Source organism: Marmota monax, unplaced genomic scaffold, assembly GCF_021218885.2.
Source record: "Marmota monax isolate L192 unplaced genomic scaffold, Marmota_monax_Labrador192_F-V1.1 WCK01_AAM20220418_F8-fsc00076, whole genome shotgun sequence".
In the NCBI taxonomy this organism is placed as follows: domain Eukaryota; kingdom Metazoa; phylum Chordata; class Mammalia; order Rodentia; family Sciuridae; genus Marmota; species Marmota monax.
In genome coordinates, this window is record NW_026692843.1 from 3877240 (window position 1) to 3899823 (window position 22584).

At 49.6% G+C, this 22584-nt stretch overlaps 1 protein-coding gene across 3 annotated transcripts in view; it reads right to left on the minus strand.

Annotated features, from left to right (window-relative positions):
- The window catches only part of CUNH10orf90 (chromosome unknown C10orf90 homolog), a 284414-nt gene that overhangs the window by 194205 nt on the left and 67625 nt on the right, over positions 1 to 22584 (minus strand). For 2 of the 3 annotated variants that reach the window (XM_046448703.2, XM_046448701.2), the window contains exon 1: positions 1572 to 2335. The exons of the other annotated variant lie outside the window; for it this stretch is intronic. In XM_046448703.2, coding sequence (XP_046304659.1) covers positions 1572 to 1811 — 240 coding nt within the window. In that variant the 5' untranslated portion in view covers positions 1812 to 2335. Of the gene's footprint in view, positions 1 to 1571; positions 2336 to 22584 lie in introns of those variants that run through there. 3 annotated transcript variants of the gene reach the window in all.

Below are 22584 nucleotides of genomic sequence, written 5' to 3' on the forward strand. Positions count from 1 at the left end.
TTGAGCAAAGCTCCAAATTCAGAGGCACAGATCCTACCTGATGGTTTTCATATGGGCCTGTCCCAGAGCCCGGAAGCAGACCCCCAGGGACCACCTCTCACACCATAGACGGTGAAAGCAGCCAGTGGTTGGGTCTGTTGTGGGGGAGGGGCCTGGACTCATCTCACACAGGTGGCTCCACTGTGGGCTGTGAAGGATTAAGCCACAGAAAAAAATGTAGCCATGACAATCAGTGTATTCCAGTATTTTACGACCTCCTTTCGAGGTGCACATCATCACCTTCAGTGTGGCTGTGATATTGAGAAAATAGATGAAGTTTATGCATGAAAAAAAAAATGGGAATGCAAGACAGGTTTAAAGTAGAGCCATGAACACTATTGTAAAATGCACGAAACAATGATTCGACAAGTTTTTTCCTCTCTGGAGGACTGAAAAATAACCTCAGTAAAAATTATAGAAAGATAAAATTCTGTCCCCATCTGATTAATTACTTGTGAATAATAACATCTCTGGTTTCTTTCAATTATATTCTAACTGCACACCTTTTGCTCTGGTTGATTGGGCAATGAAGTAATGAACAACTATTACTGAATTTAATTAACACCATTATTTCTGTGGCCTTTCCATCTCTGTTGTGAACATGGAAATTCAGACTCCCGGGGCTGGGGCTGGAAGAAGCCTGCCATGAACCCTGCTAAACCTGTTCCTTCCACATTGAGCTGGCTCCTTTCTGCCAAGCATGGGTAACAAAAGATCTGAAGTATTTGCCAGCATTCATGAGAAGGCTCTCCTAATAACAGCATCAATATTCAGAAAGGTTAGCTTTTCATAAAGCATTAGCAATTTGCATGTTGCATTTATCAAAAGAGATGGGCAACTGAGCTACCTAGGAGTCAATTACAATGTCATTCATAATTTATTCCATGTACAATAAAGAGCTGATCAGATTTCATGTGTGTTTATTTTCTGAAGATAACTGCTTGTGGCTGATACCAGTTGCAGAATACAAATATATTTTAGAGTAGTGTGTCTATTTCACTTGGACGTTTTAAGTCTCCAAAGTTCTCCTTTTTACAACAGAGTTTCTATGCTTGGAAATGAGAGCTCACCCTCAAAAAATAGAAGTCTATCCCAGACTCATCTCATTTTAACTGGATCAAGCAAGCCATACAGATTCTCCCAAATAACAAATCAGGAAACAAATAGGAATTTGTTTTTCAAGACAGAGCTTACAGAGCTAAGAATTCCTAGCTCACAGAGTGCCCGGCAGTTTCTAAATGTGGATACTATGACCCACTGCAGAAGCCTTTGGAGAGCTATTAAATGTTTGTAAATGCAGATGATTGCCATGTGTAAGGTACATTCATCTAATGTGCACCCCCCCAAACCACCAACAAGTTGCAAAAACTGGAATAAATTAAAAGATAAAAAATTCTTCTCCATATCCCCTGGGAAAGACTACAACATATGAGATTAACGTATTAGACCAGATCAACACCTGCACTGTCAGAGGACACACAGCAGCTGCATCTCTTGGTGCGCAGACAGCTCCCCACCCAGTCTGGCCGTACCTCATATCTGCTGGCTGGCTGCTCTGCCGTCTTCAGGCCTTGACACAAGTGGATGATACAAACTTTGGCTCTTCTCTGGGAGGGAAACCAGTTACTCTTCACAAAATCCATGACCATCACATGGTTTTTCAACTCTGTACTAAACGTCTTTATTTGAAAAGTCTGATCAGCAGCTGTTCCCGCATGGCCAGCAGCGAGCCCCTCCCGAGGAGAGGTGCTAGGCGTCCCGGAATGCAGCATGACACTCGGAATCTTGTGACTTCAGTGAGCTGGCCTGGCAAACACAATTTTCTTTGTTTCATCCAGGTATTGAGTGCAGCAGGAGGGGTTTGGGAAGTGCCTGCTGGGGCATCTCTGCATTTCCCCTCCACAGCTGCGCTTCCGAGATCCCGTGGTGAAAGTGACCAACGTGGACGCAGAAACCTCGCAGGTGATCTTTACATGCCACAAAAACCTTCTCAGGCTGCGATCTGACCAACTCCAGCCTCACCTCACGCCTGAGCCCTTGGGTCACTCTGTCTTCTCTGATTTCAAAGAAACATTTTTCTTTGCCGCTGCATTCAAGTTCTGAACGAAGAATTTGCCTGGTTACCAAGAGGCTCAATGTGCTTTTCCGTCTCTAGGCCCTTAAATCCAAATAAATTATTTACAGAGCTTGGTGCAAAGGAACCAGGAGGGATAATTGCAGCTTTTTCAGAATTCCTACTTTTTCTGGCCAGGACTGAAAGGAAAAAGTACACACTGCCTACTGACACAAAGAGTGTCCTCAGCCCTGGAGAAGATAAGAGACACATTCAAGGCATAGAGAGAGCTCCCGGCACACAAGAGACGGCTGCGCGTGGGCATGGGAACCCAGTGCAAGTGCGAGAGGCTGCACTAGCTCTGTGGGGCTGTGGTCCTTCCAACATGGACGGCCCCTGGCGGGCTGAGCCTCGGTTTCCCCAGGAAGAATGGCGGAATAAAAAAGCGCTGTCTGCCACCCACAGGGCTGCTGCTGAGATGTGGTGAGCTGTAAATAAGGAAAGACCACGTGTAACAGAGTCGCCATGGACGGGGTTCTCCTGGTACGGTAGCACATATTCTGCCCAAATTATTTTGCACAGCTCTCTCACAGCACACATGATACAGTGCAATGTGGCATGGTGGTAAAAATGATTGGAGTCTGAATTTCAAAACATTTGGAAATGCAGAGCAAGACGCACGTCCCACTTTTTATGTTGCATGTTTGGGTGCCTTATCTATTCGGCTAGTATTTTAGAGGTGAAAATGAAAAGTCTGGATCAAGGGTGTACACCAGGAGGAAGCAGATGACAAGCACTAAAATGGTTTCAACTCTTCTCTGAAGGCTACTTCCTTTGGCTTTCCACAAAGATGAACCCCTTGAAAACTCAATTCACCTGCCCACATCGCAAGCCATGGGGGAGGCTGATGAAGGGCCTGGACAACGTTGCTGGAAGTGGACATGCAGATCCTTGCCCAGCACCTTACTCCTTCCTGCTGTGGGTCGGAGGTTTGCAAATCAGCTCAACTAGGACTTGGGCAATGGCAAGCTAAACCTCCACCTTCAGAGGCAACAGAGAGGTTGAATCTGAAAGTAAAACATGGAAAAGATAGAGGAGACTTCAGAGGCCATTACAGCCACGTGCTTCATCTGAGTGTGAAGAAAGCCAGACCATAGAGATTAAATGTGGGCCAAATTCAGAGCGGTGTTCCCCGTTCCTTCAACAGAACACGCCCGCTTCTGCCCATGGGTCTCCTAAGGACGTCCATGCCTGTGTCAAGGCCCAGCGGGGGGCAGTTTGGTGCACTGAGAGCCATGCAGGAAACCCCCCAGTGAGCTACACTGTGGAGGTCCATCTCGGACTTGGACGCTCTGTGGTAAAGATGGCCAAGGAAGAAATGCGGGCAATGAAGAAAATAAACAAGGACCTCAAAGAAAGAGGAACTCTGCCCTCCGGTTTAGGCCTGTGAGAGCCAGTGCCTGGGCCCCCAAGTCATCATCTGAACCAGCTCATGGTGGTGGCTCTGTTCCCAGAACCCTGCAGGTCTGATAGCACCACCACACCCATGCTGAAGAACCCTGGGCAGGTGGAGGCCACCGGGACTGCCCACCAGCTCTCCAAGATGGGGAGAGAGGTTTGCTGAGGGTTGATTGACTGACTCTGAGTGAAGGCCACGTGTCACCGGCTGTCCAGAGGTTCCAGAGTCACCAAGGCACTGGGTGACTTTTCCCTCTCCCTGGACTGCAAGTGGTGGACTTTAACTGGCCAATGTGGCCACAAGAGGAAACTGCAGCATGGCCTTGGGAAGGCCACCAGAATTCTTGGCCACAAGGGCTGGATAGAAGCCTTGGGATCATAAACCAACCCCCTCATAGAGGGAAGAAATGGAAGCCCAGAGGGAGGGAAGTTTGGCTAAGGGGTCAGCAGGCTGGAAAGGGCCCAGATGGATAGCTGGGGATGGGTTTGCACGTAGGCCCCAGGACACTAGCATGTGGTGTGGACACGGCCTCTCCCCTCCAGCTTCAGTCCCTCTTACCCACAAGCCCATGGCCATTCTAATACTCTGGAGCTGAGGTATCTGCCCAGACCGTGAGCAGACGTTCGTCAGGAGAGAGCAGCTCCCCACCTGGGGCAGGCCCTCCTCCGGCCCAGCAGGGCGGTGCCCTCCACAGTCCACTCACTGTGCCTCTTGAAGCAGGTCTCTGAATCAGGAGAGCAGAGCTCCCTCTGGCTCTCACAGCGCCCCCTCGCGTGCTGTGTGAGCTCTCCTTGACTCGGGCTCCCTGTCCATACCACAGGAGACGGACCTAGCTTCTGTGGTGGGCTACCATGAGGACTCACAGAGCCTGGCACGGTGTGTGCCATCGCCCAAGGGGCAGAGACCTTAGAAACAATAACAGCTGGAAGCATCGTTTTGATACTTAAAAGATACAATTGCTAAGGACAAAGAGGAACTGCCCTCATCTCCAGGACCCCCTGCGCCAGGCAGTGGCACCCAGAAGTGGGGCAGGGGGCCAGCCTTGATTTCCTCAAATGAGAAGCAGAGACAGTGCCTGAGGAGACTGCTGAGGGCAGGAGCTAGCTGCTGTATGGGAAATGGTTTTATAAATAATGTATCTTTAAAGTCTTTCGACGCAGATTTTTAATGCCAGCACCAAAAGACAGCAGGGGACCGTCCCTTGCAGGAATGCACCCTGAGCTAGTTCCCACTCATAGAACCCAAAGTCAGTCTCTGCTAGTCATGGAGCACGAAGGAGCCAGGCAACGCCCTGCCACTGCGACCCCTTACTCTGCTCAAGGACATGGAATACTTTGTGGTGTGCTCAGAGCCCTGTCCTTGGAACCCTCCCCTGCCTCCATCCCAACATCCCCTAAACCCCCATGGGAGCTGGCCTATCTTACACCACTGCATGTCCCACTCACTGGCTGGCCAGGGGTGGACATCTGGCTCAAATGGGGCTAGTTAGACTCTATCCTCATGTGGCCTAGCTGTCTGCATGCCCCCCAAATTCACGTATTAAAGCCCTGACCTCTGTGTGGGAGAGGGGCCTTCAGGAGGTGGTGAGGCTTAAATGAGTCCACAAGGGTGGGGCCCTCATAATGGGATTAGTGGCCTTAGGAGAAACAGAAATCTCCTCTTACCTCCTCTCAGAAATGCACGTGGAAGGCTATGTGAGGACAAGGTAAGACAGTGGCCACCAGCGAGGCAGAAACCATCATCCCTGGGGACCTAATCGCCTGGTACAATGACCTCAGACTTCCAGCCTCCAAAATATGAGAAATACTCACCAAGCACTTAAACCCCAAGTCATGGCATTTTCTCATGGCAGCCCAAGCTGGCTGAGACAGTCCCGGAGGACCTTAATACTGGCTTCACTTGACTGACCTAGGAAGGGACACCCAGCCCACAGGAGGCCAATCCAAGGCTCTCCTGGAGCACCTGGATCCTGGGACTGCACAGGTATGGGAGGCCGGCTCTATGAGATGGCATGTGTTGGGGACTGTTGGTGCAGGTGGCAGCTGTCACAGAGAGGCAGCAGCCAGAGATGGGAGCATTGATGGTGCTAAAGCCCTGGCTCCTGTCCAATCTCATCCTGTCTGGGGTTCATGAGAGATCCTGATGCTTTATAACCCTTTCCCCATAAGACGTAAGTGACTTGACTGGGGTTCTATACTTGCAACTAAGAGAGCGTGGGCTATTCTTTGAAAATCCACACATTAAAAGGATACAGAGTGCTTCTGTGCCAGGCCATGGCAGATAACAGAGACCTAGCGATGAAAGGGGCCCTCCATATCCATGAGGTTCACTGCTCTGCAGTGGGACTGAGGCCTTGACCAGCAGCCAACACAGGAGCAGGTGCACCCCTGTGAAGGGGGCCCCGAGAATCTCTAGGAGAAGGGACGTGACTGGTGACTGGCTGGCAGCTGAACTCTGCGGCTGGCATTGCAGGGCCAAAGTCAACTCTAGACATCCCCCTCCACTCTCGTCACACATCTCGTCCTAAAGCATTCAGGGCTGAGGATGGAGAGGCCGAAGTTACTGCTTGTTGCAAACAACTTCCTGGGTCCTCTGCTGTTCTTTTCCTAAAACAAGTAACTCAGCCAACTATAAAAGCGAGACCTCTGATCTTGTTAACATCCTGCGGATGATCCCATTTAATTTCCTTTAAACTGGTCCCTGGGGTGACAGGCGGAAACTAGCATGGTCCATGATTACCATCCAATGACACCAAATCTACACCAGTGCACCTTGAAATGTGTTTACTGCTGAAATACACGGAGAATGAGTCCATCCCTCCCCCTTGCTCCTGGTACAACACGCTGGGCTGAAGGATAGGCATTGAAGTATTTAAATAATGAATTATTCAAAAAGAAAAGGAACTGCAGGTACCTGATGCCAGAAATTCATGCCTGTGAATTCTTAATCTGTTCTCCAATGGGATTAGCATTTACAACTGTGAAGGATGTCCTAATTATGCAGCTTCAGAGTTGATTTTCTGCAGGGCCTACACACATCTAAAAAGCATTAGGCAACAATAAAAACAGATGACTGTGAATTTCGGAATTCATAATTTAGTTTCCCTTTTGGGGGGAAATGACATTTTTATTTATGGGCACTTCACTCATCAGGTGGCTCCTGAAGTTCTTCTTCCTCGGAGGCCCACTGCATCTGATCACAGACACGGAGGCGCTCCAGGCTGCAGACAGGATGGTGCGGCCATTCCCTGTCCCATGTGTCCCTGCGGCTCCGGCACAGGAATAAGGCAAGAGGATCAAGGATCACGTGGCTCATGACAGGATCTGTGCTGTCAGCCGGGCGAAGCTCTATGATCCCATCCTCTCGCCACCCCTCTCAGCCCTGCTCAGTCACAGCCTGGATGTGCTGGGAAAGACACTATCCCTTCAAGTCACCGGAGGCTCCGAGAATTCTCATTCAATGAAATTGGAAGGAAATTAAAAAGGATCCATGATCTCACATGTGTACCTATCTCTGTTCTGTAATCAGAAGACGTTTTTCTACTTCTTGTACAATGTTCAGAAACCATGCCGACTTGATATTTGGGAGTGGGGGGCGGGCACAGGAGAAGCTGGAGCAGGAACCTGGCAATCTTGTCCCAATTACCCAGGATATTCACCTGTTCCCCACTTGGGCAGGCAATCGGTAATCATTTATTTAGCACCCACTGGTGTCCAGAGCTGTGCCAACACTCCAATAAAATATTCAAAGCCACTTCTAATGTTGCCAAAAACCATATATCTCTCCTTCAAACCCACGGGGAGAAGTGAGTTATTTGAAAACAACAAATGGTATTTTCCTGTTTTCCCTCCAACATCTCCAGCAGATTTTGAATAAAGAAAGCCAATGACTTTGTTAGAAGCCATGCTTGATTTTGTAGCATGTATGCTGGCAAGCAGGAGGCGGGTTAGGGTCATGGATGACATTTTAAAGGAACATCAAGCTCAACGTCCTCTTTATGTGCTTGAGCAATGTAACCCACAAGGAAAACCTAGCGTGCCCGCCACCTGCCTCTGCCCTCCATGAGAAGCCGCTGGGCCTTCTTGGATGGCACACACAGGGCAGCTCTCCTGTTGCACGCCAGCTACGGCACCAAAGGACAGAGACCTACAGCTGCGGCCTGAAAGTGGACCCGCTACTTTTTTTCATATTTACATCATGAAAACGTTCACATCATCCCACATTTTCTTAATTGGGTGAATTAGTTTTTCAATGAATTGTGCTAAACAAATTCTTGAAATGGTATATTTACTAGCAAAACAGGGAAGCAGCAGGCCTAGCGCAGAGGACAAAGCAGTTAATGCCAACCTGGACTCTCTCTTTCCCCATGGGACAGCAGGTGGGGATGACTTGGGTGGCAACCAGACCCCCACCACAGTGCAGGGACGGCAGTGGGAGGTGAGGACCTTCCCCATGCCCCACCTCTAAGCCAGGGCCACATCCCGTGGCAGGCAGTCCAGCTGTGGCTTGGAGGGCTTCCTTGAGGCCCTGAAGGGTCCACCTGCTTGGTGTCAGGTAATAAACCCCAGACATTCTTCAACATTATGCAGTGGGGAGGGACACATGGGACTCACTGGGTCATCCTCACGAAACAAGACTAATGATAGATATGAACAGAATTCTGCTTTCCCAATCATCATTATAAAAACCACTTCCATGTAAATGATTATGTCATTAAGTAAGAAAGTAAAGAAAACTGAAATTAAAACACAGACATATACATATCCATACATGTAGATATATAATAGTCTGCATGTGGTTCCTGAAAATGACATAGGAACACTTCCTATAAATGTAAGTAGGAAAGTTCTAGCAACCCCAGCTGCCTGGGAATGAATGATAGGAGAGGCTTGTAAAGTGTGGCCTGCAGGCCAAACGTGGCCCACTGCCCATCACTGTAAATAACATATTGGTCCACGGCCCTGGCTGCTCTTGGGCGTGTTGCCTATGCTTCCTACACTCTTCCAAAGATGGAAGGTTGATTGGTACAGCATAGACCATGGCCTCCAAAGTCTGAAGTATTTACTACTTGACCCTTGACAAGAAACATTTCCATTGCCTGCAGTGAGACCATCGGATGAACAGATTCTTCAGTAAATATCAGTCGACCATAGCAAGGAGACCTGCCCAGGGTTCACTAACCTGCCTGTGGGTGCTTCTAAAACTAGGCACTCCCAGGCCCCACCTGGCCTCTGCATCTCAATCTCCAGGTGAAAGGTGTGGCAGGGAGGTTTAGGAAACAAATCTGGTCCCAGCAGCTCTGTAATAACCTCCGGCCTTCCCTCACCCTGTTTTCTTTTCCATGGTGGCTCCTGGGAGGGCCTGGCTTAGTGACAAGATACAATCGTCACTCACATTCTGCAGCTGAGGATGTGAAGCTCCTGTGCTATGTGCTGGTAAGCGAGGGAGCCCGGGCTCGGATGAAGAGGCAGAACCTCCTCCACAAGCCCCTGACCACTCTTCACAGCCCCTAAGACCTGCAGCCCCACAGAGTCTCAAATAAATTGGAAAAATAACCCTCAAAGACAGCCAGCTTTTTTCATGCATAGTCTGGCAAATGCACACACTTCAGGGTTTTTACGGCCAGGGCAAGAGGAATGTGTACTCTGGGAACCAGGCCTGGCACAGGTGGGCAAGGTCACGTGTTCAACCATCCAGTAAACACTGAGGGCAGAACCAGGTAAGACAGGGCGGTGACCAAGAACAAGACGGAGTGGCCCCTGCCCTGAGGAAGAGGTTTGTGGGGACAGTCACCCAGATAATTCCATGAGCACTCATTTGTCTTGGGACTTGCCAACCACTCTCCACCTGGACTCTTCCTCCATGTCTGCTTGGCTTCTTCCTTTGGGTCCCAAGTCAACTCAGATGCCATCTTCCCAGAGGGACCTTTCCTGCCTGGCACCTGCCAACTCTCCTACCTGCTTGGGCTTGCTTTGTGTTGCCTCTTCTTCCACATGCACACTGGGTGCCATCTTCAGTGTCCCCCTCATCCCCTGAACATGAACTCCAGGAGAGCAGCGCGTGCTCCTGTTCATGGTGGTGGCTCTCCATCCTCACTCCCTCCCCTCCTCCTTCCCTTCCTTCTTTTTCATCACTGAAGCGTGAGTGAAGGACAGGGTTCTGCCAGGGCATATAAAAGGACATGGATACTGGGGCTATTATCCCCAGGGAAGGAATTACAGGGATAGACAGGCCCCACGATATTGGGAAGTGAATGGGTTACATGTGCGTATGGCACTTGGGCCACATGGGGACCTTAAATGCTGTATGGGATGTATCTTATGGAACCATCCAATCGTCAACCCCAGGCCCTACCTGTTCTGTGCAGGCCTTAGCTGGCTTTGTGCAGGACACCTTGGCCATTGGGGCATGGGGTTTGATGGCTCTCAGAGGACAGGCCTGAGATGCACCTCACAAGGCTCAAAGAAGGGCCTGTGGATGGAGTACTGACCCTTGAGGTGGCCAGCACACCGTGCTCCTTGCTTTTGTCATTTATCTTTCCTGGGCCCAGGCCCTTGGCCTCTGGCCCTCTCCCGTCCCTGGGCCATGCTTCCTAGGTCAGCTGCTGCTGTAAGCGTTTTTTAAGGTCTGCTCTCAGAAGAACCTGGCTGAGCCAAATTCCAACTTGCCCCCTATGTCTCCCCATTGAATAGCCATCCCACCCTTGACCTTGAACTCTAGTCCCCCAACACTTTGGTGGGACCCTGTCTGTTCTTGGTGGGGTAAGATTCAGAATCTCCACCAGGTGGACCTAAGTGGCTGGCAGTGCCTCCTTCGTAATAGAATCCTGAGAAACAGTTGGTGACTGTGGTAGTACCAGAGCACGTACACACTGCACATGCAAAAGAGCCGCTCCCCTGCACAGGGACGTTGCTAAAGCTCACATTGGCCCTTCTCATGGAGTTAAGTGCCACTCAAGCAGTTGGTGTGACTATGGCGTGGGAACTTCTATGGTCAGGCCTGCAGGTGAGTGACTGCCCAACACTCGGGCACAGCTGCAAGTCACAGAGGCTGACGACAATGTATAGGCCTCTCTTTGGTTCTGAACAGTCTTCAAATTGGGTATGAACCTGCAGAACTGTCACCAAGGTGTTCTTTAACATGTGTCCAAATAGTTAACTTCTTCTGTATTCAAAAACGGGGGAAGCCACTGGGTAAACGTGAACGTAGCTGTTTTGGCTGAACAACAGAGAGTGATGAGCGAGAGCGGGTTCCTCCTCAAGCTGCTTCTCTGAAGCTTTGCTAGAGCCTTGGCCCAAGCCCTGCCCGTCACAAGGCAGGACACAGCAAATGCTCGAGTGGAATCTCGCTGTGTGGAAACCAACAGGCATCTGTCCAGGAAGGTCGGGTGTAGCCCAGAACAGCGCCCAGCCCTGCCAAGCAGACTCCATCCCTGTGCTGCCCAGGAGCCAACGCACACCAAGAACCCCACAGTGCTCTGCTGAGTGCCCCGAGGGCAAGGCCGGCTGGACGAGTCTGTCCCGTGTTGTGTCCAGCGCACACTATCACTTTCCCACTTCCTGTGCGGGCACCGGGCTTGGGGCGGGGCCACCTGCCTGTGCAGTCTGTTCTCTCCCCTCTCATGTGGCCTCCGTGGTCTCAGCCTTGCTGGGCGGCTCTGCTGGTCTGTGTTCCCAGCCAGCCTCATTGCCAAGGGGAAGTGGGCCTCGGATCCCATTTCCCTGCCTGCCTGTCGACCACAGAGGGCTCCCTCCCCGGGTTTCCAGGACACTTTCTCTAACCAGGCTTCTGTCTCCCCAATCCTGAGCCTGCACTGGCCACAGTTTCTCTGTTCCTCTCCCTGCAGTTACAATTCAAATAGGATGGCAGCCCTGTTCTGAGGCAAAGAAAACAGACTTCCACTGGAGAACTGACGTGCATTGAGGAATACAGGGCCAGCCCAGGCGAGCAGCCTTGACCCAGGGTGAGAGCAGAAAGCCTTGTTTTATTTTGCTTTAATAGAGAAATCATATTATTAGCCACCTGCAAGAACTGAATAATTTTAAAAGTCATAGCTTAAGTTCTCTGAAGAAGAAGATGCCAGCCCTTCCCACATTATAACTGGCAATGGAATGATTTAGAGTCCAGTGCCCAGGTCCCCTGGGCAACTCTTGGTGGGACCTGGCCTGCAAATCTGGCATCTCCCTCAGGCTCCAACCCTGCCCCATCCCCACAGTTGCACCTCAGTGAGGTGGAACTCCTTCTTCGCTCTTGTATTCATGCCAGGGTCATTCTCTGAAACAGCCCACTCCTGCAGCTCCATGCTGGCACGGTGCCATGAAGCTGACTCGAAGCCCAGCCACAGGAGACAAAGAACAGGAGGCAGCGACAACTCTGTGCATTCACTTGGCGCAAAGAGAAGAGCTGTGCCGGGAGCCCAGGCGTCCCTGTTCCTCTCACGCTAGGCCCCACAGTGGCCGCGATTTCTTCCTGTCTCACCTGTCTCTATTAGCAGATACAGGGACATTTGTAGGTTTTCTTGTATCTCAGTCAGTTGTGTTCGCAGGATGCTTCCTACGCTGTGATCTTTAATCTGATTAATAGGCTTAAGCCCTGTTTTTACTTCCTCTTGTCTTGTCCCGCTACCTTCTATCAATCAAGTCACCATGTACAAAGTAGCCAAATGAACAGCAGGTTATTCTTCCCCAACACACATATCCTGGTTTCATTTATTTTCCTGCTGCTCTGTTGCCTCATTGCTTTGAAGGATTACATGCACATTCACATGTGTTAAATTAGAAAAATATGCAACCTGGTAAGAGGGAGTTATCGTGTGCATGAAAGACGACCACCTGACGGCTGCAGGAGCCCTCGGGAAGCACGAAGTCCCCGCTGCCTGGCCATGCACAGCCCACATCTCCTGGGAAAACTAACAGTGGGCAAGAATGTTCTAGCTCAGGTCACACTTGTAATACTCAGAAGGAACTGGATTTTAAAAAATAAAAAAATAAACCTAGTAGTAAGTTATACCCTACAATTACCCTGCTTACAGAAACATGAGTTACTGAAAAGGTGGCTCCAAGTGTAAGTTGTCGCCATGTTTTCTTTATTTTTTTGTTAGTCCTCTTTTTTTATATGTTTTTATTGGTGCATTATAGTTGTACATGATGGTGGGGTTTGTCATCACATAGTCACACATGCGCACAATATGACAATATAACTTGACCAATATCACTCCCAGAACTTCCCCTTCCTTCCCTTCCTCCCCCCGTACCTTTCCTCTACTGCACTGGTCTCTTTGGTTCTCATAAGATCTCCCCCCACCCACCTTTCTTTTCCTTTTTCCTCTTTAACTTCCACACATGAAAGAAAATGTATGACCCTAGGCTTTCTAAAGTTTAGCTTATTACACTTATCATAATGCTCAAGTTCCACTTATATTTCTGCAAATAACATATTTTCATTATTTTATGACTAAATAAAATTCTAGTGTGTGTGTGTGTGTGTGTATGTGTGTGTGTGTGTGTGTGTGTATCTCACATATTCTTCATTCACTGATCCGCTGTTGAGCACCTAGGATGATTTGGCTCCTGGGAATTGTGCTGCTATATACATGTGTGTGCATGTATTATTGTAGTAAGATGCCTTTAATACTTCAGGGTGAATACTGAGAAGTGGAATGCCTGGGTCTTACGATGGTTCTGTGTCGAGTCTACTGAGAAACCTCCATACTGATTTCCATAGTGGCTGTACTAACTTACAAACCCACCAAGACTGCCAGAGTGCTCCTTTTTCTCCATGTCCTCTCCAGCCTTCATTGTTATTTGCATTCTCAATGACGCCATTCTGACTCGTGTGAGAGAAAATCTCACAGTGATTTTGACTTGTGTTTCCCTAATTGCTAATGATGTTGAACATTGCTTCATGTTTATTGGACATTTGCATTTATTCTTTGGAGAAGTGTCTGTTCATTTGGCCGATTTATTAATTGTTTGTTTGGGGGTTGGTGTTTTTTGAGTTCTTTATATATTCTGCATACCAATCCTCTGTCAGAAGAGCAGCTAGCAAAGATTTTCTCCATTCTGTAGGCTCTCTCTTCACATTCTTAATTGTTTCCTTTGCTATGCAGATGCTTTTTAATTTGAGGCCATCCACTTATTAACTCTTGGTTGCCATGTTTTCTTAAGAAGGTTCTAGCTGACTGACAGTTTGCCTCCTCCTAGGAGTGGCCCTTAAATCACAAACCCTGAGTACCACACGATTGGGTAAGGTCTGGAGGTGTGATTCGCACTTGGCCAATCAAATTGTCTCCAAAGACCTTTGTAACGAGGGACAGAGAGACTGAGTCAATTCACGCTGAGACCAGTTGGGAAGGAGCTTAGCCTGAGGCCTGCCATCTGGGGCCTAGCGGTCAGAACCACGCGTGTGGGGGTCGGAGAGGTTTGGCGGTGGAGAAGATGATATGAAGAGGGAAATGTCGGAGAAACGTCACCCATGGTAGCCAGGCCTCCCAGTGCGCTTCTGATCTCACCTAAGTCCTGCAGAGCTTGCAGCTACATGAGGAGGCTACTGTCCCTTGTAGACAAGCCCTGGCCCTGGTGGGGAGGCCCTGGGGGAAGCTTGTGATAAACGGCTTTTTGATTCTGTGACCAAACCTGACACAAACAATGTGAAGAAAGAAAGAACGGCTTCAGACTTTTCAGCTCAGCTCCGCTGGCTCCGCGGCTCTGCGTCTGAGGTGAGGCAGAAGAACACGGCGAAGGAAAGCTCTCAGCTCAGGGCAGCCAGAAAGCAGAGAGACAGAGAGGAAAGGGTCAGGGGCAGATTACAGCCCAAGGGCACACCTCTGGGGACCTACTTCCTAGCCATCTACCACCTCCCAGTAGTTCATCCAGCTTTTGAAGGATTAATCCACTGATGAAGACTGAGCCCTCATGATACAACTGCTTCTCAAACCCCCACCTGAACATCATTGCCCCAGGGGCCAAGTCTTCAACACATGGGACATTTCAGATCCAAACCACGACAGAGCCTCAGATGTTGCAGCCCTTGCTAGGACACATGGGAGGAGGCTTCACCTGGTGCAGCACGGGTACCCCGTGGCCCTTCTCCACCACTCTCAACAGCAGAGGCGTCTCCCAGTGGCCAACTTGACTTGCACACCTCCTTTCCTCTTTTCTAGTTTACCAGCTGTTCATAAATGGCCTCTGGAGATGGCATCAGAGACATGTGCCAATCGTCTTCTGAGAAGAAGGCCAAGTCCTCTGGTGGGATTTCCAAGGCTTAGCATACTCCTGCTTTAGTTGTAGCTAACAGAAGTTTCAGGTTCAAAAGGAACTTTAAAATTAGAGGAACCTATGGCCCAAATTTAGAAGCTAATCCTGATCTTAAATATCCTATTCAATTTGCAGCCAATCTTTATATTTGTTTAATAAAAGAATCCCCATCCTTCCTCTGGGCATCAGAAGATGAGTATAGGCCCAGGAAATAACCTCAGAGAGCTTGCAGTCTAGTGGAAATTTATGCTTAGTAGGTGGGGTTTCTTGAGGCCACAAGTGACAGAAATCCACCTACACCAGGCTGGGCAAAGAGGGCAACTCACTTGATGAAGGAACGAAGGATCCACTGGGAGCATAAGACCAACAGGACTCCCCTTCTGGGCTCTCCCTCTGCCCACACCACTAAGGCTAACGACGTACTTGTCAATAAATGGGAAGGTAATGTCTAAGTTACAGGGTCAGGGATTTTACACTTTCAATGTCTCAGGGAATTGTAGAGAATGATGCAAGAAAGAATCTCCGTAAACTTCCCTCCTTGCCTGTCAGATGCCCTCTGAGGACCACAACGCAGGGCAGCCCTAGACCGCACGATCTGTTACCTAAGGTGGGAAGAAATGGAAGACTGGGAAGAAGAGGGAGAAAGAAAACTATGGAAATTCTGAGTGATTGGGAAGATCTTCCAGGCACCTTTCAGTTTAACAGATAAAGTCTTTCCTCATAAAACCAGAGATATATTCAACCTCCCTCCCAACCCCCCAGGACAGTGAAATAAAGAGCAGAAAGGAAGCCAAACCTCTGGATTCCCAACCACTGCATGATCCCTAAGACATTTAAATGCAGCATCTAGAGCTAGGAAACAAGCAGATAGTCACAGTGCCTGGAACTGGAGTCAGAACATCTCCATAGATTCAAGAATGAATTTTAAATCATTCAAACTAAAAAGTCTCTGGAATTAGCATATAAAAAAGGTGAGCTTCCTGAAATCAAGAGACCTGGAACTGAGGCCAATCTGTAGATCAGAAGCAGAAAAGCCCGGGAGACACAGAACAGACCTACCTGCACCACCCCCAGCTAAGGGTGAAGAGAGGGCGGAAGAAAAAAGCTGGAACGACAAAAAGGGCATCTTTTTAAAAAGAGAAAACAACTGAAATGTCTAAGCAAAAAAAAATAATAATAATAATAATAAATTGTCAGTTTGTACACACTCAGAAAGCCAGATAACGGGATACGTTGCAAAGAGCAGGCCCTCAGTTTGGGGCGGCCATAAGGCAACTTGCTCAGGAACATTTTGAAAAATGACTTCTGTGATTGCTCAGCAAGGTACACAGAAGGTCAGCCTGGAGACTGGGGCAGGCGAGGTGGCCAGCACTCAGGCTGGACTAAGGGGGGCAGCCCTTCATGAATCCTCACACCCATCCCGTGACCCCGCTGCCCCCATCCAACACCCCATCTATTCAAGGGTGGGACAGGCACAGGAAAGGGAGGGATATGCCAGGGTCACTGCCAGGAGGTGCACTGGCTCCTGCTGCCTCTGAGCTGGCCCTCTGAACCTCCATCCAAGCCCATCTGTCCAGATAAGATGGCCCACTCCAACTGTCACAAAATGACTCCCTCAGTTCTCAGAGGGGTCCTAGAGTAGGTACGGAAATCAAGTTTCAAAAATGTCAGGCAGCTAGATCACAGTCACCCACAGGTAGGGGCAGAGCATAGGCCACCCTCCTCTTGTGATACGGTGGTCACACCTCTGTGACCAGGAGGGCTGGGACTCCAACTCTGCTCTTCCCACTCCTGGCCAGGGGTTTTCCAGAAAATCTGATAGCACCTTCAACAGCTGATCCTGAAGTATTATCTGGGTGCTGATCGCCAGGATCTAAAGACAAGTAGGGTCCAAGAAGGAATGCAAATTCCACCAGGATAGCCGTGCCCACACTCACAGGGGGTGTGGCAATGTAGTGTGGGATCTCAAGTCTTACTTGGGAGAGCCAGGAGCGTGCCCGGGAGGCCAGGCGGTGAGGAAAGGAACCTGGGAAGAGCAGGCAAATCAGAGCAGATTCTGCTGTCAAATGGAGGCCAAGCCCCCCAGAGTCCTGACCTGGGCACAAGCAGGAGGTTCAGTTTACCATGGCACCCAGGGGTGCATCCTTCCTTGTGTACCTCCCGTCCTCCCCTGGGATCCGGGTAACACCCTGTTTATTTGAACTTCTTCCATCTTTCTCTGTGTCATAGGCTGCGTGCCCTGAGCAAGGCCAAGGAGAGAAACAAGCTCGAGAGACCCAGTATTCCACAGGTGTTCACCCCGAGTCTCCAGCTTGGCGTCGCAGAAGGGCCAACTGTAGCTGTCACTCAGTGATGCTGACTCAGATTGACCCACAGCCCACAGTGAGGGAATGGTGGACAGAGGGAGAGCCGGGGGAGAGGGAGGAGTGCCCTGATTTCAACCGCTAGTGCCGGGTTCTCTACCCTCTGCATCTTCTGCCTTCTTTCCAAAGCAACCGTCATTAGTATTAGACTTGCTGAACTTCACACCTGGAACTGGCCTTGGAGCTGGCTGCTTCCTCTATGGGACACAGAGGAAAGGAACGTGTAAGGCGCAATGTGGTGTCTGGGTGCCCTCTAGTCCTCCCTTTAAGGGTGAGGGCAGAGTTCACGGTCTGTGAAGCCACCAGGAACCCTACATTCAGAAGTCCCTAGTGCTCCAGGCCCAGGGCTGGGGTTTGCTCTGTGAAGCAGAGGATGAGAGCCTCAATTTCTTTTCAGTAAATAGGAATAAGGTGCATGACAAATATCACTCCCGTTTTATTGAAAAGAAAACAAGAATCTTTTTTTTTTTTCCTTAGTGGTGCTGGGGATTGAACCCAGGGCCTTGTGCATTCGAGGCAAGGAAACCAAGAATCTTTGTCAAGCCATAGAATGAAGCGAGGCGCTCCCTCCAATGTGCCAGTTAGGAGACTGCAAAGAACTACCTCTATAACTTTTTGTGAATCTACCTCTTAAGTCATTTGCTATGAGAGTTATTTAGCAATAGTTTGTATTTAATAACTGATAAAGTCAGCTGGCACTTCAAATCTAATCAAACCAAATGCACAATCTTTAGGCCCCAGAAACTCTGGGAAACAACGAGTTTTGCAAATCAACAGTATTATGGCCACCTGGTGAATTGCTCTTAGCCAACACCAGGGCTTAGGCCAAGTAATCAGTGGACCGCTGGGGGCTGCTCCTACTCAGGCATCTGAGCCATGGGCCTGGCCAGTCTCCTGTGAGCCGGGTGGTGCCCACCCACACGCAGCTGGGGAGGAGGCTCGAGTTCAGCCCTGGGAGCACTGGGCTAATGGACCCTGCCCCTCCAGCCTGAGGGAAAGCAGAAATAGAGAGGAACTTCCTCGGCATTTATCAAGAGTTCCTAATCATTTGAAAGCTTATTGTTTAATAACTGCCAGGGATCTAGGAGGTGATTTAAAAATCATTTTGTAGATCTGAGAACATCACCAAGAAAACAAAACCCAGGGCCAGAAAGTTTTCCCCTACAAATGAAGCATTTCCACCCCGTATCCATCAGGAAGCTTTGGTGCAATCTGCCTGCCTTTTCCTGGGTTCCTACCTACATTCAAATATAATAAGAAGCCGGCCCTCTTATCAAAAACAAATGAGCTGGGAGTGGTGCATGATCCCAGCCGGTTGGGAGGCGGAGGCAGGAGGATTGCACATTTGAGATCCTGAATAAAAAATTGAAAAACCTGGGGATGTGATCAACCCTAGTATGCTCAAAAATAAAAATGTAAAAAAATGTAAAAAAAAAAAAACTGGAGCTAGCAAAGGCCCTAATCAATGTGTCCTAATCTGAAAAGAGAAAGTAGACAGAGGGTGAAGGGCCCACCCGGGCCTCCCCTTCCCCAGGGGAGACTCGGGGGCTGCTCTCCAGAGAGGATGGGAGGTGCTCTAGGCCACCACTCCCACTTTCAGTGTCCCCAGGCTTCGCCAGGACCTGCCTTCACAGACACCTGCTCCTATAGCTCCCTAAACCCAGAACCTCCCCTGTGGACAGCAAGGGCCCCTGTTCTCCTTCGGGGTGCCATCTCAGCACTACCTAACGGTCCCCCCTCACTCGTGTGAGGACCAAGGATTGGGAGAAGTCCCGGAACGTCCCGTGGCTGGGAATTCCTCTTCTTTCTGGATGTGAAGTATCCAGGAGAGGAAACATGACCTCCCTAAGGGCGTCAGTGAGTCCCCATAGCCGCCCCAATGAGCTTAACCCCTCCGTGCTGAGTCTCTGGCGGAGGCCAGCAGCTGTTTCTCTCATGGAATCCGAGGAGCCTGGGAGTCGGGAGGGTGAGCTTTTGGAATACTTGCAAACACTGAAGATTTGATTCCATTAACCTGCTGAGCCTAATAAAAGAAAACCCTCTTCAAAGGAGGTGACACAAATATTTATATGAAGGGGGAAAGATACATCCCTTAGGAACCAGGCAGGAAACACGTGTAAAAATGTGATAAGGGAGTGAGAGATCTGCTACAGCACATTCAGCTGTGTTGAGCTCTTTAGAACAATGAAAACAAGGACAGACCCACCATCAGGGCCACCTCCCCAGGCCCCCACTCCTGGGGCTCATGTCCCACAGGTTCTGACTGCAGGGCCCCGGCACTGTCTGGAGAGGTGGGGTAAGGGGCCAGAGGACCCAAGCCCACTCACAGGCGGCCCCCCTTCTCAGAGGTGATGTGGCTTCCGTGGTTTAGTGAAGCCGAGTGCCCTGGAGCTCCCAGTCCTACTGCCAACCATGGGGAGTACTGAGGCCAGATGCAGGCAGGGACACTGGAGCAGCTGTGAACTCTATCAGCTGAGACCCATGTTTACAATGGGGGGGGGGATTTGCAGTCCTGCCCACCCTCCAGGGACAGTTGACAATGTCTGGAGATGTTTGCAGGCAGAGGGAGTCACAACTGGCATCTGGTAGCAGAGGCCAGGAGTTCAGCTGATATCCTACAATGCCCAGGGCAGTCCCCACCTCAAAACATGTCCAGCCCCACCTGTCGCTAGATCTGACAGCCACCTGAGCCACGCAGCAGTCACAGAAGATTTCTATGCTGCACTTGCCCACAGCCAAGGGCTCCACCTTCTCAGAATTCCAGATCTAGTTCTGCACCTGCATCTGTGGGCCCAGCCACTCGGGAGGCTGAGGTAGGAGGATCACTTAAGCCCAGGAGTTTGAGACCAGACTGAGTGACAGAGCAAGGCCGTGTCTCAGAAAAAAAAAGGAAAACCAAAAAGACTTCGAGCTCTACTTCACGTTGTATGTGTGCCCCACTCACAGTCACACAAGGAACAGTGACCTGAGGTGCAGACGGCCACCTCATTTTACGTTGGGGGAAGAAACCCTAAATAAAACCAGTTTAGGGAAAATAAATTGTAATCTCTTCCTGCAGTGAATCTGGAGAACTGCCCACTGACTAAACAGTGGTCATTACCCTTTGAAAGATGTCTTCTCTTTTGTCTAATTCAAGCTAGCCATTTTTCATGTAAAATGCAAGCTAACTGGGAAATCGCATTTCTATTCCTCTATGATACAGATTAGAGAGATGAAGAAAAATCTGCCACAAACAAGAGAAAAAGCCATGAATCAGATGGCGAGCAGCCTGCCGGAGGCCAGTCTGCTTAAGAGCAAGCTCTGAACACCACCTGTGGCTCCAGAGCTCTGCTCCTCCGTCTCAGACACACAACAGTCATGTGGGAAGCTTAAGCCACACCTGACCTTAAGCCACATCTTCACCTCCAACCCTGAGTCTCATTAGGGCTGCATGAGAATCCCCTGGAGGACTGGTCACAGTGTCCAGTGTAGGAGCCTGCCAATTTGCATAGTCCCCTGGTGCCCCAGAGACCACACACTGAGATCCAGAGCTGCCAGGGAGGGACCCCAGCCTCCCCAGGTTGCAACCAACAAGGAGCACCAGGACTCCAGTTGCTCAGGGCTGCCTCCACCCAGGGAGGCGGGGAGGAGAAAGAAAGTGAGGTGGGTTCTTTGTGCCCCTGTTTTATACAGAACCCACGGAATCCTGAAAAGGAGCTTCTTGAATTGAGCCCCCACAGGCTCAGATGTGAGACAATGGGAGAAAGTTTAGAGGTGAGATCATGGGTTCTGAGAGCCTTAACCTAATCTCTGCATTAATCCACAATACGGATTAACTAGGCGGTGACCATGGGCAGGTGGGGTGTAGCTGGGGGGTGTGGGTGTCTGGGGATATGACTTTGGGGGTTTATATTTGGACCCTGGTGAGCAGAGCTCATGCTGCTTTTCTCCCCCACGCCCTTCCACCGTGATGTCCTGCCTTATCACAGAGCTGTGGAGCGGGCTCTCTATGGACGGAGAGCCCTGAGACCATGACACCAAATGAACCTTTCCTCCTCTAACCTTGTTCTTGTGAGGGCTTTTGATCACAGCCCTGAAAAGCCTGGCTAAAACAGAAACGCAAGGTTGACATCGGCAGTAGCACGTCATGATGAGCCCCTGGGCCGCCCTCGCGTGATGTGAAGGGCACAGGGATTCTGCGGTATTCTTCCCCCCAGCCCATGTCTTCCACCCGATAATGAGAGAACATCTCAGAAGCTCAAACTGGGAGCCACCCCATGACTTCCAAATGCTGCAGTCAGGTCAGGGATGTGAGGAAGGGCTGAGGAAGCCCAGACTGGAAGAGACCCAGGGGTCTTAAGGACCACGTGCCATGGGGTCCTGATTCCAAATAACTGTGTAGCTTCATGATTCACCAGTGCCACTTTCTCAGTGTTGATCCATGTGCCTTGACGACATAGATCCACACTGGAGAACCAGGTGGAGGGCACCGAGGTCTCCTGTCTTCACAGCTCAGCTGACGCTTCCTCACCTCACTCCATACCCAGGACTTACCAGAGAGGCAAGAGTGAGGATCCGCCAGCCCTCTCTAGTTCTCCTCCGCTCGGAGGAGAGTCACCGCAGGCATGAGGTGGGGGCCCAACAGGACTGGCGGCAGTATGGAAAAGGGTTTCAATTTTTGTAGCAAGGTCCTTGTTTATTAGGAAAAATGACGACTGATATGTGACTGTGACCATATTGAGGAAATGTTACAAAATGATGTAATTTGTGAAATACAGTTATTATGCAAAAAACTGTGCACACCTGCCTAGGAGCACATGGTGAACCTCAGTTCACATAACAGACTGAAACAAAATATCCTTGAGTGTCTAGTGTTCCCCTTCATGTTTGTGCTCCATTTCCAAATAACTGGCTTTTTTGAGCCCAACCATTCTCCTCTTAAACACAGTCGGAAGTTTAAAGGAATATCAGCAATAAGCTTTAAACAACCTACTGGTGATTTAAGTTTCTTCTTGAGATTTTCATGCTGTTGTACAATCGCAAAGAGTATTATATATGCATTTCTGTTTTGTAAGAGAGGAAAAAATTACTAAAACACACACACACACAAAGGCACAGAAACTTCTATGATCAAGATACACAGAAAACAAATCACATCTGCAAAGGCCACATGATTCGGAACCGTTCATGAAGTTCCCTGAGTTGACATTCCAAAGGGATAAACTGTATAAATATGGAAGCCTGGAGGTCCAGCAAGATGCTGAGAGAAATCTACTCTCCTGTTTTCTGCGGCACAGACTGGTTTCTCTTGCCTTCATGTCTCAGATTATGCAGTTCTGAATCGAAGACTGAATATCACAATGTGAAGGGTCTATCTTAAAGATTAAATAATAACCAAATGGCAGCTCCATGTCTGGCCACAGCAGAGTGACTGGG